The sequence below is a fragment of the Grampus griseus genome, assembly GCF_964374135.1.
Source record: "Grampus griseus genome assembly, chromosome: 1".
NCBI lineage: Eukaryota > Metazoa > Chordata > Mammalia > Artiodactyla > Delphinidae > Grampus > Grampus griseus.
This window is the reverse complement of record NC_139017.1, coordinates 88,164,722-88,180,441: the sequence shown is the minus strand read 5'-3', so window position 1 is coordinate 88,180,441 and position 15,720 is coordinate 88,164,722. Positions and strand designations below refer to the sequence as shown.

The 15,720-nt window shown below is 38.0% G+C and overlaps 1 protein-coding gene across 1 annotated transcript in view; it reads left to right on the top strand.

Annotated features, from left to right (window-relative positions):
• Positions 1-10,870, top strand: part of EEIG2 (EEIG family member 2) — a gene marked incomplete at its 5' end in the record, with an annotated part of 103,811 nt that extends 92,941 nt beyond the window's left edge. Inside the window, 5 exons of the mRNA XM_082680105.1 lie at positions 3,131-3,226; positions 3,352-3,541; positions 3,642-3,769; positions 4,561-4,630; positions 10,718-10,870. Coding sequence (XP_082536231.1) covers positions 3,131-3,226; positions 3,352-3,541; positions 3,642-3,769; positions 4,561-4,630; positions 10,718-10,760 — 527 coding nt within the window. The 3' untranslated portion in view covers positions 10,761-10,870. The remainder of the gene's footprint in view (positions 1-3,130; positions 3,227-3,351; positions 3,542-3,641; positions 3,770-4,560; positions 4,631-10,717) is intronic.
• Between the last annotated feature and the right edge of the window lie 4,850 nt (positions 10,871-15,720).

Genomic DNA, 15,720 nt, shown 5'->3' with positions numbered 1-15,720 from the left:
TTCGTCTAAAGGGTGTGTTATCCTCTGACCAATTAAAAGCTAAATGTTGCAGTGACACTCCCACCCCCACCATTGTATGCCTGTACTCCCCACAGAAATGACAGGACACGACAGGATTGTTCCTGTTCCACATGCCCAGCAGCTTCTGCCAGTCATCTCTCAGGTGGTGCTTCTCTTCCATGAATCACATACCCTCTTTCACGGGTTCCCAAACATTAGTGCACATCAGAATCGCCTGGTGGCTTGTTAAACCATAGATTGCTGACACTGCAGCCAGAGGTTTTGATTAAGTACATCTAGGTTGGGGCCTGAAAGCTGCATGACTAAGTTCCCAGGTGATGCTGCTGTTCCTGCTGCTGGGCCCAGGCCACACCCTGGGGGCCACTTCTCCAGGAAAACACCCAGTCATAGGCTGCTCCCCGAGCTAAAAGCAGGTGGGGGAATGTCAAGTTGGCTGGGGAAAAAGCATTTATGAGCTTCCTTTTTTCTCCCACGCCATGTGACCAGGGTTATTATTTGAAAGAATGAAAAGAAAGGTGTAGTGACGTGGTTAACATCTTCACCACTTTTCAGATTGCAAAGATAAGATTTCTTATGCGTGATAAGGATTCTCAAATTTCCTGATTTGGGATCAGTGAATCCTTTGTGTACTTTTAACTCTTGCATTAGCTCCTCAGAATTTAAATATTATGAATTCTTTCTCATGTTGGAAACCAAATACTCATTAGCCCTACATCCTTCTCCATGTAGTGCTCTCCCATAGGCTCGCACTCTCCTTCCCCCACCATCCCCCGCCCTCTTTCTCTCAGACTCAGGGGAGCAAGTTATAGCCAAAATTCTAGGAAGAATATACTGCCCATTTATTCCTAAACTCATGTGTGGTCTGGCTTCTACATTCTGCCCTCTCCTGATGATGTCTCCCAGAACATGACTGTCAAATCCTGTGGGCATTTTTTCTGCTCTTATCTGAATAACTTGGCCATTTATTCTTTCTGGAAGCTTTCTCTTGCCTTGGCTGCCACCTCTTTTCTCTGGCTTCTCAGAGGCTTCTTTATCTTCTTCCACCTTCCTGTTAAAATATCAATACTGTCTAGGATTTGGTTCCCTCCACTCACTTTCCCTGGGTGATGGCATCTGTACCTGGGATTTAACTATCACAAAAATGTAAATGTGATCATGTAAATATGAGTTAATATGTTTGATTTACAAATTCATGTTGCCTCCAGGCCTCCGTCCTGACCACAGGCACATATTTCCAAATGCTTTTTGGAAAGGTCCACTTTATGTCACATTAGACTGAAACCCATCTGTTTATCTTTTTTTCTCAGCAAGCTTCTAAGTTCTTCGTGATCAGGTCTTAATTTTTCTTTGTATCAACAGCATAATGACCAGGGACACAGTAGAAATTCCATGAATAGTGAATGGATGTCCTCAGGTGTCTCAAATTCCACATACCCAGCACGTCGTCTTCCTAACTCTTCCCCCTGTATTTTCTGTTGCAGTTATCCTGGCACACACTTCTAGTTAGTAATTAAGTACTGTCATTTGTGTCTGCTCAACATATCTCAGCTGAATTATTATGAAAATCTTCACTCCTTCACCCCCTGTTCATCCTGCTGCCAAAGTGATCTTCCCAAAATGTCAGTCTGGTCAAGCCACACCCTTTCTTAAAGCCATTGAATTATTTCCTTCCTTAAACCCATAGGAGAAGGTCCTTCATTAGCAGGCATCTGCTCATCTCTCTCTTTCCTTCAGTCATCTACACCACTACCCTATATGCCAACTTTACCAAACTGTTTGCTTTCCCACAGACAAGGCATGCTTTTCCCTGCCTAGTCTAGCTGAGAAATTCCTATGCATTGTTAAAGACCTGGAGTTAACCTCCTCTATGAGGTTGTTCCTTCATTACCAAGTAGTGTTCAATGCATTTGTCCTTTGGAACTCTTGATAGCTTCTTTTTGGTGCTTGTATTTTGGTACTTGCCACGTTGTATTATAACTGCTTCTACTCTAAACTGTGAAGCATATATTTTATCTTATTTATTTTGTACCCCTATATCTTGTACAGTATTGGGCACTGACCTGGTAAGAGCTTAATAAATACTTATTGAATGAACACATTTTGAAAACCAATAAATAAATGGATGAATTAAGATCTGAGCCAATGCTAGGAGTAAAGTATATAACTCTTGATGTGAACCAACTCTTTTAGTTCAGAATTTGCTGTAGCCAAACATTTGGGCTTAGGACCACTGTCAAGCAGGACTAGGGATGCTGGTTTGGATTTGTACCTTACAGTCTTGTCCAGAAATGAGAAACCCTTTGCAGAAGGGCCAGGTCGCTCCAGTAGCTTACTTATTTGGCAGCATTCGTTGGCCCATCTGTGTTCAATATCATTTATAGAACTGCTGCTATAATTGCGGTGTTACTCAGTTACCTTTTGCCTCTAAGTGAAAAACAGTTCTAGTGTCCAAATATTTCACCCTAATGAAAATGGTCACCCTTCTGCATTCTGTGGAAGAAGCCTAGTTCTGGAAATACATAATTGGCATCTGGAATATGCACATTATTAGGAAAATAATAGAAATAGCTTTGACACTGCTTTTTTTGTACATTGACTTTGAAACTGAATACTATAATCAATTTCTGAAGAACCTCATTCTCAGTGCTGCATCACACGCTGTGTTGATTTAAACCACAGACATTTGTCCAAATTATAGCCTAGCACCAGCATCACTAACACAAAAGTAACAAAGTGTCTACTGTCGTGATGGATCTAGGGAAAGATTTCCTCAAAAACCACCCAAAAACCTGGCAATTTTGTGAGAATTTATAAAAATCCATCTGACTCCTTTTTATAAGAGAAATACTAAATATAAAAACTGAAATAGTTTTATTTAAGATAGAGTGCTATTAAATCTTATGAAAAGTACTATAGCACTTCAGTAAACTGAGGTATTTAAGTTCTTTGCACAGTATTTCTTGCAGCACAGTTGTTTACATTGTACTGATTTAAAGGGATTTCTTTCACTCTGTAACTTGATAATGAACTTAGTTTCTAAAATACGTAGATTAGAATACAAATTGACCATTGACTTGTTGACAGTAATAGTAACATTATGTTATTGCAGATCTCTCAGCAAAGAGTGCCTCTGTTCCAGATGAACTTGGTGCCTGTGGACATTCTAGAACATCAAGCTATGCAAGCCAGCAGTCAAAAGTATCAGGTAGAGGCTAAGAGTGAAGTTGAATTGCTCTGAAGGGACTTGGAATTGCTATGGTGCGGGAGGAGAATGTTTGGTTGCAGTGTGTTTGATACTAGTGTTACATCCAGAGTGATTTTCTCTGACAGGGTATAGCTCTTGCCACTCCCGGTCATCTAGTTTCTCTGAGTTCTGCCACAGGAGAAATACCTCAGTGGGAAGTACATCAACAGGAATTGAAAGTATTCTAGAGCCATGTGATGAAATTGAGCAAAAGATAGCTGGACCAAGTCTTGATACAGCTGATAAAGAAGATACAGCTTCCGAAACACTCAACAGGTATCATTTTGGTCTCAGTTTAAATGGAAAAAAGAAAAAAAAAAACACTTTTTTTTCATAACATAATAAAAAAGGAAATTTTTAAAAATTATTTTCAAAGATGCCCAGTGAAACAAGATTCTGTAGAATCTCAGCTGAAGCGAGTTGATGACACCAGAGTGGATGCAGATGATATTGTGGAGAAAATATTACAAAGTCAAGACTTCAGCCTAGATTCCAGTGCAGAAGGTGTGTAGATAACCATTAAGTATATATGGATGTATGTGACCCGGGTTTGTATAATCAATGTGGTCAGCAGTAAAGAGTCAGTACGTTATGATACTGAGTGTTCGGTATTTGTAAAATAAATTTCACACCCATAAAAATCTGAAGATAACTTTTTAGTTCTTGGATAGTTTAGTTTAATGGATATCAAATTTGGAAAAGAATTAACTTTAGTTTAAAAATATCAATTTTAAAGAAAGCTTTTATTGTATTTTTTAACTATGCATCAATGTCTGCCATGATTATATACCTTATGACAGATACCTACATCTGCTTTGTCATAACTGGGCATGAGTACCTCAAGTCACTATTGCAATTTGGAAGGTTAGGTGGTGATCTTAAAATGATAGTGAGTAACAGAATGCCTCATTCCCTCCTTAGCATTTTCACTGAAACTGAAAATTTACGTGCCACCAATTTGAAAGTTATAATTACTCATGCTGGTGTGGATAGAGAGCAGTTAACAATGGACTTAGTTTCATTATGTAACTGGTTGTAAAGAAAAATAATTAAACCCTGCTTGAGGAAGTTTGTAGGAACAGCTGTCTTCTTTACTGGGCTTTAAGAAAGTTAACAAGAAGTAACTATTAGGATATCTTTTAAACTGCCTGTTTTAAAACATGTATGTAGTTCTTTTTTTAAGTTTTTATTTCTTTAACAAAACTGAATGTAAAATGTGAATTTATTATAATATGAATATTATTTGACAATCTAATAATTGTACCTATAACAAATACTGTAAATGTATATTGCAGAAGAAGGACTGAGGTTATTTGTGGGTCCTGGGGGAAGTACAACCTTTGGCAGTCATCATCTTCCAAACAGGTATGTAGTCCAAAGAGTATCTCACTAAAATAAAGAATAGACTGACTTTTTCTTTTAAATGCTCGTGAGTAGAGGATGAAGGTTACAAAGTTTGTATTAGATTGAGGCTAGAAAGCACAATATTAGTAGTTCCATGAGAAGAATTACAGCTCTTAGTGTAGCTCTTAGTTTTCCTTATCCTGAGTATGTTTGAAATTGTATTTTATAAGCTTATTTGTTGATTTCCTTAGATGTATTTTTAGAATGTATTAGTAGAGAACTGGTAGAGCACTGGGCAAGCTGCAGTATACAAAGGACATTTAGAAAAGAGTTCTTAGTCTGATATCTTACAGCAAAGCAAAATCATATTTTCAATCAGTGATCTTGTCTGTTATGAGCAGTTACACAACCACTCAGTAGCAGACACTGATATTAATCTTTTCTGTACTCTCTTTTCTGCGCCCCACTAGAGCCTAACATACATATTAAGAAAAATAAGTTTGGAAAACTAATTTTCATGTTGGTAGTTATTTAGATTCAGATGAAGAAAAGGCACCTGCCAAACTTAGCATTCTGGTTCCCAGCACTGCAGCAGATGATAGTGAGCACAGATGCTGAGGACACCTTAGAAATTCTGATCACTCCACTGCTTCCCCACAGCCTGATCCCTGTGCACCCAGTACCCAGTATTTCTGTGGAGTATTTATGTAGAATTCCAGCACAACGACAGTCTAAGTCAGAGTTGCAGGGGGAGGGAGCCCCCTTGGTCCAAGACAGTTATTTTATTCTCTAATGCTCAAAACCAGAAAGAATGTTTAATTCATTTCTTCTACCAATACTCATTTTGTTGAGTACCTCCTATGCGTCCATCACATTGCAGGGCCCAAAGGATACAAAGGAGCAAACACCTACATCAGCAACTAACTACCTTCAGATGTGATAGGTGGGAATAAAACTGTGCTGTGGAGGATAGAGGAGTCACACAATTTAGACCTTTTGTAACTTTCATTTACTTATGCACTTATTAAATTCAGTAACAATTTATTGGGCCAACTTGTGGTTAAGGGTGCAAAGAAGAAAGACCCAGCTCTTACCCTCAGCTAGATTATAGTCTAGCATGTGAGTTTGGAAAACTACAGCCCGTGGGCCCTGTTGGCTCACTGCCTATTTCTGTAAACAAAGTTTTATTGGAATACAGCCCACCTGTCTACGTATTGTCTACACATATTGTCTGAATTGGCTGCTTTGTGCTACAGTAGGAGCCATGAGCAGTATAACAGAGACTATGTGGCCCTCCTAAGATATTTGTTATCTGACCCTTTCTAGCAGGTGAGATAGACAGGCTAAATTTTATAGTAGTATGATAAATTCTGTAACACAGAGAAGTAGAGGAAACTGAGGTGGCACCTTACTCAGACAGAGAAAAGTTGACACTTGAAGAGGGTCTTTGGGAGAATAAAAGATAAGTGAGCGGTTACGAAGGGGTATGTGGAAGACAGATATTCCTGGTAGTAGGGACAAATAGAAGGAACTTAACAGGCATAATAATTATAATATATAATTATATAGTAGTGAATATATAATAATTATAGGCAATACTTATTGAACTTTTATTAGTTATGTGCTGAGCACCATGTGTATGTTTCATTCAATTCTCACCTCTTTCAACACTATTATTAATTTTTTAAAAGAGGAAGCAAAGATAAAAAGAGGTTAAGGAAGTTTACCCAAGGAAGGCCTTAAAGCTAGTAAGTGTTAAAACCAAGGTCATACCCATGTCTCTTGAGTCTAAAGCCCATTCATTGTACTTAATCATTTTATCTTACTGGTTTATGAATAATATCACCTACTTAGAGAATGCCCATACACAGGTTTTTCTAAGGAGGTGGGGCATGTGAAATGGAGTTGTGGGACATGAGGCTGGGAAGTATCTTGAAGACAGGTTGTAAAGAGCCTCCGTCCCCATAACAAAATGTTTACCCTTCTTGTGTACACTGGGGAGCCATTGGTCATTCTTCAGCAGGGAACTGACCTATCAGATTGGCATTTTAGAAAAGTAACTGGCCATAATTTTGAGGGTAGATGGGAGCAGGGAAAGACTAGTAGCAGGGAACTACGTAGAAGAATGACATTTATAAGGACAATGACATGTATGGTAGAGAAAATGTGTTTTTGAGTTAAAAGAGACAGGTTCACATCTTAACCAGACCACTTTGGGAGTAAATCATTTAACTTCAGTTGAACTGAACTCTATTAAAAATGTGATCATATGCCTACTTCCTGGAGTTGTTATAAAGTATAAATGACATGATATACTCAGTAAGCCCTAGCTATTATTATTTTAGGTGGAGAAACAGCAAAAGCTACAGTTCCAACCAAAAGGAACCAAAATAATAAACGCATGGGCTATCTCATTAGACTACTCAGGGTCCAGTCATAGCTCTTCCACTATTGGCTTTACAGTGTTAGTAAACTCTCTGTAAGCCTCATTTTCCTCACCTGTAAAATGGGAATGGTAAATAAGTTATGTAACTCATAGGATTTTTGTGAGGGTTAGGTTTAGATCACTTATGTAAAGTTACTTAGCACAGTACCTGGCACATAAAAGGTTCTCAATATGTGCTAGCTATTTGTGTTGTTACTCGGAGAAAAGAAAGATAATTTCTAGTTGAGAGAGAATCTAGAACCTAGGATATAAGGGCATTTATGTAGTTAAGAATTCTGGCTCCCGTCCTCCTTCCAAATGAATGTTAAAAAAAAATCACCCAATACGTGAAAGCCTAAAGGGACAATTAGGGGTTGAAGTAGATTCATATTACATGCTGAAGAATGTCAGAAACAATGTGTCATGGTGAAAGGAGGATGGGCCATGGAGTCAGATATGGGTTCTGTTCCTGGCTTAGCCATAATTACCCGGCTTAGCCATGATCTTGACATACTGCATCTCTCACTTGCTACCAAAAAGACAGATGCATCCCTGGGAGGACAACACACGCTCTGGAGTGGGCTGCCTGTGTTCAGTCCCAAGCTCCACCATTTATTAGCTGTGTGTCTTTGGTAAGTTACTTCACTTCTCTCTGCCTCAGTGTCCTCACCTGTAAAATAGTGATGATAATAGAACCCACCTCATAAGAGTTAATAGTGTTAAAATTAAACGAGGGAAGACATGGTAATGCTTAGGACAAAATCTGGTATGCAGTAAACACTCAAGTACTTTATACATACTAATTAAAGGTCTGTCTTTCAGAGTTCTTATGGCAGTTAATTTGAACTGTCCAGCAAGTACTTGTACACATAGGCCCTCCATAAATAGTGGGTATTCATCAGAGAAGCTAATGTGTTAGTGTTAGATCCATTATGTAAGATAAACTAGTAGCACAGGATGAAACTAGAATCATTTACCTAGGGCACAGAAGAGGCACAAGAACCACAGTTCCAAAAGGGAACCTGTGAGATTGAAGAGAACAGGGCAACAAGTGATAGAGACTTGGGGAGGACTGTTTGCAGTAATCCATTTTAAGTCTAGTGGATACAGCCTGGCCAGCTCAGGGCTGCTTCCAGAACCCTGCATGTACCTCCTTGCTTGCCTTTGGGACATTTAATTTCTGACAAGTAGTCTGCTTTCATTTCTACTTTTATTCCTCTGTGATTTATCTTTCATCTCTGACTGCTTTTAAGCTTTTCTCTTTATCTCTGGTTTTTAGCAGTTTGCTTATGATGTGCCTTGGCGTGTTTTTCTTTGTGTTTATTCTGCTTAGGGTTCATTGAGCTTTTCTTGAATCTGTGGGTTTAAAATTTTCATCAAAATTGGAAATTCTGCAGCCATTATTTTTCTCCACTCCTTCTGGTACCCCGGACTTACAAATTGTAGCTCCTGCATCCCTGAGCTCTGACCTGAGTCCTCCACTGACAGAGACCACCTAGCTGTATCTGGGTCCTCCCTCCCTGTGCTGTAGGCTGGGAGGGTCCAGAAGGAGATGGCTTTAGGCAGCAAGCTGAGGCAGTTTGTCTGGCTTTTCTTTCTTTCTTTCCCTTATCTCAGGGCCAGTCCCATGCTGCCTGTTGTCCAGTGTGTGAAAACTGTTGTTTCATATAGTCTATCCAGTTTTCTAGTTATTTGAAGTAGGAGCGAAAGTCTGGTTCCTGTCACTCCATCACTGCCCGAAGCAGAACCATTTTAGGGCATCTAAAAGCCTATGCGCAGTGGTGCTCACCAAGGTTCCTTCAAATTCTGATTATCTGCAGCTGTGAAAGAGTGTTCACTGGTATTCTGTTGAGGATGTTTCTATTTCTTCTTTAGAATGAATCTTTAAGAACAGAAGTCTCTGAGCAATCAACTGAGAATTCCAATTCAGTCCTGGTGGACTAGTAACTACTACCTTACATTGTTTAGAATTTCCCCTTAAAATTCCATTAAGGGCAGAGACCAGTCATGGTGGTTGCTTCTGGTCTTACTGATCTCTGGCATACTCAGAGTGAAATGTCAGGTAGTAGTCCCTGGCATCTTGACAAATGAGGAGATAGGCGCCTGGTGATAACTTTAAGCAGTAATACCCTCCCACCATGCAATGCCACTTTAGCCTTCCTCCTTATCACTCAGGAGGGGTCAGTGAAAGGGTAGAATGATCCTCATCCAAAAATAAATCCAGCTCCCTCAAAAAGACACTGTGTTTATAGGCTCATAGAAAACCTTTATCAGGGGAGTCCGGGGTTTTTTTTTGGTTTGGTTTGGTGTTTTTTTTGTTTGTTTGGTTGGTTGGTTTTTTTTTGCCGTGCTGCAAGGCTTGCAGGGTATTAGTTCCACAACGAGGGATTGAAACTGAACCCGCGCCCTTGGCAGTGAAAGCACGGAGTCCTAACCACTGGAGTGCCAGGAAATTCCCAGTTTGGATGTTTGGGGCACTACCTGCCCTGGACTCCTTACGTGGTGTACTGCAATAAACGCTGCACTTTCCTTCAGCACCAGAAAAACAAAAACAAAAACCTTATCCTCCCAGACCAAGAAACAATAGACGGAACATGTGTTCATTCCATTATAACGTAAGGCCAAGGTGCCAGGTGAATCAACAATAGAAAAAAGAAAAGCCTATTGTTGAGGTCTTTACTTAATTTAAGTATTTCTAAGTACTTTATTCACAAAGCTTGCAAATTTTAAGTCTTTTAGTATTCTCCATATTTCATTAATAGAGGTCAGTTAGTACCTGGCATATTAGGGCAAAGGCTAAGCTGCTATAATAAGGAGACCCAAAAATAAAATGGCCAGCCTGGAGGGACAGCTTTGCCCCAGAAATGATTCATTGGTGCAGGTACCTCCATTTTGTCCTTTACCATCCTCCTTACCTGTGTTATCAAAATGGCTACCAGTCCGAGGCAAGCAATGTCCCTTTAAAGCAAGTGAGGCAGAAGTTGGCATATCTCCATTCACGTTCCCTGGGGGTGAAACTTAGTCACAAGGCCACACCTGTAGACAAAGGAGTTCAGGAAATGTGGTCTTTAACCAAGCAGGCTGTCCCTAGCTAAAACCATGGAAAAGGGGAGAGTAGATGTGGGAGGACAGCCAGCAGTCTGACAAACCATGCTCGTGAAGAAATAAAGCCCTCTTCAAGATCATTTTCCCTTTTAATCTGCATTAGCATAGATATAATTTACAATACTGACCACCTATAAAGACATTTGCATTTGACTAAAATAATTTTTGCGCTTCCTTGTTAAGTACGTTAAGACGCCACAATACTAATGCAACTAAAAACTATCATCCATTAAGTCAGCGCAAGACCTGAACTGCTAGAGTCAATATATGCTCCTGGATTTACATATAAACATGTTTGCCACAGTGTGTTGATAGTTAAGAATTTGGAAACATTACTAGATTACTGTGGGAATAAGTATGAGGTGATCAGGGACTAGACTAATCCCAGTGTATCAATTATAAACATTCAATACTTCAAGTACTTTCTCTCTGTGATATCTAATATAAACCTTGTGGATATCAAATCAAGTAGAAAATGCCTAATGCACTATCTCTTTGGGGACAAAATTAAGTGGAACAATCTCAAACACTACAGCTCACAAGTTTGAAGTTTTGTTTTGTTTTTTCCCTACTTTTAGGGTGGGGTCTGGAGCTTATGAACAAGTTGTGATCAAACGCTAGAAATCAAGCTGGTGAACTGAAGCTTCCCTAGGGGTTTAAGATGTGGTCAGTTGAGCTGTCAAGGCACTTTATTCAAGCACTTATGAGAAAGTGAACCTATTAAAAAAAAATGCGGCATGTTCATCTATCAAGAGGAAAGCCAACACTGATTTCTTCTCTGAAGGTGCCCACCACTCTCCTTTCTCACCCACCCACAGGGAACATCGGAATGGTAGTATCAGGGCAGTGTGCCGCGTGTACTTAGAGGTACACAGCTTCTGTGGTCACTGCACATAATAATGAAAAGCCTTCTTTTTTTTTTTCAAAACATCCAGTGGGAAAAACAGCACTATACATCTGAGTATAATTTTAATGTTGAAGTGTAAAACGTGTGACAGAAGTGCTTGACTGATTTGGGCTCTAATTTTTTAATTTTATGTTTGAGAGACAATAAGTGAAAATAATTTAAACTCTATAAGCTTTGCCAAGAATAGATATAATGCCTGTGAAGGAAATCTTCCATATTATACTATCACGGTATTGTACTAAGTTCATTCACTCTTTTTGATGCAATATTTGATATAAAATGTGGGTGTTCGTGATTTGGGAAGGTGTTATACTACATTTTAAACATGTAAAATGCTTAATTCTAAATGTATTAGTCATAAATTGAATAACAAATGTGAGTTATTTAAGTCTGAGATATGTGAATGGGTATAATGCTATTATTATGCAGTATGTATCATTACTTGTTAATATTAGATGAGCTACAGAACTCCCGCTAGCACTATATGAGAGACCGAAGTTTAAGACTCCATATTGTTAGGCAACCATAAGACACCCTAATGTAAGAGCTCTGTTAACAGAATAATATCTGATGGTTTCAGGAGTCAAAATTTAGAACAACAGGAGGAAAATTGTGATATGGTCAGAAACAGAGCTGCCTTTTCTCTGTAAGTTCAGGCTTACATGAAACTGAAAATTATTCCAAGGAGGTAGTGGATAAAGGACAGGGGACAGCCACTTGACATCACTGACATGGACCCATGGTTTTCTGTTTTCTTCTTTACTGTATCAGAAATTAGTTATTTTGAGGCAAGAATAGAATATAACATACATCAAATAGAGCTTTTAAAATAAGAATATCTGATCTGGATCCAGTTAAATAGCACAGCAGATAAACCTTAAGAGTTTTTCTGGTCTTACATGACAGTGTCTGTATGGAAAGATCTTAATTTTCTTGGAATCACTCAGTCACTGAAGAAAAATATTGATTCTGTAGAACTAGTCATTCCCAGTCCTTACTTTCAAAACCATGTCCAAGAAATGTGCTGTGTTAGAATTACTTTGGTCTAATATTTCCATGTTGGCAAAGTCAGAGGGAAAAATATATTATTTTTTTTAATTTATTTTTAATATCCAGATTTAGAGGTTTGAAAATTTTTGAATAGTTCATGTTAGGGTTTTTTTTTTTAATATTTCAAGGATTGGGTATTCCAAATTAATTCAATACTACTTTTATAAATAGATTCTGATATTTTTTTAAAGAGATAACACCCCATTTTAGAATATCTTGAATGTTGAAAGATAGGATTTTCTGACTCATTAGTCATGCTTTTTTATTTTTTAAGATTTGTTTTGAAGAAAAAAAATTGACCTGAACATTTTAGTCTAACCAAGGAAAATATTACCTTAATGGTAAAGACATGCCGTCTGCGAATAAACAGGTGAATTGATCCATTCGTTATATATCATGGGAAGAAAAAAACAATCAAAGAAAGTTTTTAATAGAGATGTGAAGATATTGTTTAGAGAGATATTTATTATGACGTCTTAAAAACATATTTTTCTATTTTCAAAGTATTATTTCTAAGCTATGTTTTTTATTGGCACTTCTGCAGATGATTTTGCAGTTTTGAAAGTGATAATAAAAACTAGATTGTAAGTTAGGTTCAGTGAGGACATTTTTCAGATATGTAAAAGATGCTGTGATTAGGGCACTGCCCACATCTTACTCATCCTTGGCTGCCCTTGGCCCAATACCTTTATACAAGACTGGCTCTTGGTATTTAAGATGATATAGCATTATTTTTTAAGAACAAAATGTGGAGAGATTTTGAAAATCGTGCCTTTACAATTTGAGCAGCCACCAGATACATCTTGCTTAAGGTACTAGTAAGTATAACATATGTTTTGATAAGTAGAAACATTAGGAAGAAAAAAGATGACAGTGTCCGCTTTCTTCAGTGAAAGTCTGGATTTATTTTATTCTATTTTGTGTTCTATCATAATACTTTGCAATCAGATTTCATTACAGTCCTTGAAAATATTTGTTAAAGGACCTAAGTGTCTTACTTTCTAGTTTTTCTTAGAGTGTATACTAGTAATATCTTAACCATATAGCTATTGAAAAAAATCTGCTTATTAAATACCAAGTCTACTTTTGGTTCCATTTTGAGTTTCAAAAATAAATCTGAAAAATTAAATCTTAATAAATTTTCAACTTTTAAATATTAAATATTTTATTTTTTTAATATTAAAGTCGAATTTTAAATCACCTAGTCCTGGAGAATTTGCAGATATATAACATTTTCTTTTTCTAATCTTACCCTAGAGAAAAAGATTGATGGTATTTTTAAAGCTAAGTATTTCTGATCAGATAATGAAGTGTCTTAAATACCTTGTTTGGGGGAAACACAGAGACCAGTCAGGAGCCCACTTCCTGTGACTTGTGCTGGTGACCAAGACTAGAGAGGATGTGAAGGGTAGCAGAGGGCAGAGAAGGCCCTGGGCCATTAATTTACACTCTGATGGTTGACTCCCCCTTTGCGATGGTGGTGGTGAAGGCTTCTGTATACAGACAACTAATTTGGACTGGTACTTATAATCTGAGAAAGTCTTGGCCAAGAATCCTAAAGTCCACCAACCCATTTCAGCAAAATACTATCAGAGTAATGATGTCCTAACTAGATTCTTCTGTATATGTGCTTTTTGGTTTTTTAAATGGAAACCGTGAGCCACAGAGGTCCACCACTTAGCCCATTTGTTGCTAGAAGGGAAAAAAATCGCCTACTAGCCTCCAGTCACCCACACATTCAGGTATCAATGAGTTTTAATATATTAAAACATCCAGAAGTATTTTTAGAATTTAAGATTTCCATGCTAACTAGACTACCTTACAAGTTCAAGCTGATGGTATTATTAAATACTTCGTTGAAGTTCTCTGAAGTGTTAGGCTTCCATTATATATGATAATGCTCTAAAAGATACTGGGCTTATATGACAGGGTTGCATTTTATTTTAACAGACCTTTAACTGGGGCAGTTCAGAAATTATGCTTGGTCAATTCTCTTGGATGGTATGTCATGTTAATGTAACCTAGTACTGTAGTTGAAATTGTGTTGTGCCGTTACCCATGTGTTGGCTTAGGTACTGTACATAGTCTTAATAGCTGAGATGTTAAAGAAGATGAAGTCTAAAAATACAAAGGATGAAACATGCCTATATTAACCTGTTTTAAGACTGCTTTAGATATAAAGGCCTTATTCCCTTATATATGTGACTTTTCAGAAGATAGTATATACACAGTATATTTTAAATGGTCATGTGGGTGGTCTCTAGCTACTCTCCATATGACAAAACTGGCAAAATTTTTTATTTCCGTGGACAACAAACTCCACATTTACAAATGTTTATGTTCATCTTATGCATATAACAATGAATTCTCTTGCTGATATTCATTGACCAAATCCCACATACAGGAAGACATTTACGGTATATTCAGTTTGTTTTTTTTGGAAATACATCTTACTTGGGGGATCACCTTCCTCTTAGGCATTTATTTGGTCCTCTGGAAATTGATACAGTTGTGGGTAATCATGTAAATGTTTATGAAAAATTTTTTATTGAAGTGATTCCATTAGTATTCTAATCTCTAATACATGGAGAATGACCTTCATATTTATATATTTCTTTATTTTAACCTCCCAGCTATTAATCCAGGAAATTTTTTCCTTTTCTTCGCCAAATTTTTTTATTGTAAAATATTTGAGTAATGTAAAGGTGAATCTTATACATGTTCAATAAAAATCATATCTTTAACTTTAGAATGTTGTTTATACTTTAAATTTTCAGTTAAGGGGCTTCCCTGGTGGCGCAGTGGTTGGGAGTCCACCTGCCGCTGTGGGGAACACGGGTTCGTGCCCCGGTCCGGGAGGATCCCACATGCCGCGGAGCAGCTGGGCCCGTGAGCCATGGCCGCTGAGCCTGCGCGTCCGGCGCCTGTGCTCCGCAACGGGAGAGGCCACAACAGTGAGAGGCCCACGTACCGAAAAAAAAAAAATTCAGTTAAGATTCTGTCAGAAATCTGTCAGTTGCTTGCCAAGGAAAGAAAACCAAAGGGAAAAGACCAGCATGTAACTCCTCCCTGAGGGCTTCCCTTTATTTATGACTAGGTGGTATAGCCAGTTTACAGGCTTGAACGCCTCCAGTGAAAGACTTTTCTCTGAGACCTGAGGCAGCCCCTGCCATCCTGTGGGCATGGACTTTGGAGTAAGACAGACCTGAGTCTGAATTCAAACTCATCTCTGAACCTGTTTTCTAATCTCAGATGGTGATAATACCACCAACTCTTTTGGGTTGTGATGAAGAACACAAAAGCTAATGTAAGGAATATGCCGTAGGCACTCAGTGTTTGATCAAGCCAAAAATTTGTCTTTGTGTAGCATCTACATACATACCTTAATTCTAGTGTTAGACATATGGAAGATGGTCAATAAATGTGGCACTATTAGAGGTTAAAATCATGACTTAAATGATATTCATAATCACCACACCCTTGTACAGACTGCTTTTCCTTTTGACTAGAATGTCCTCACAGAGCGGAAAAACAATGCCAACAAATTCTCTCTGCTGATATTCAAATTACAGCAGCAACTTCAAGTTAATAAAGAACTATGGTTCAATATGAGTTTGAACCTGA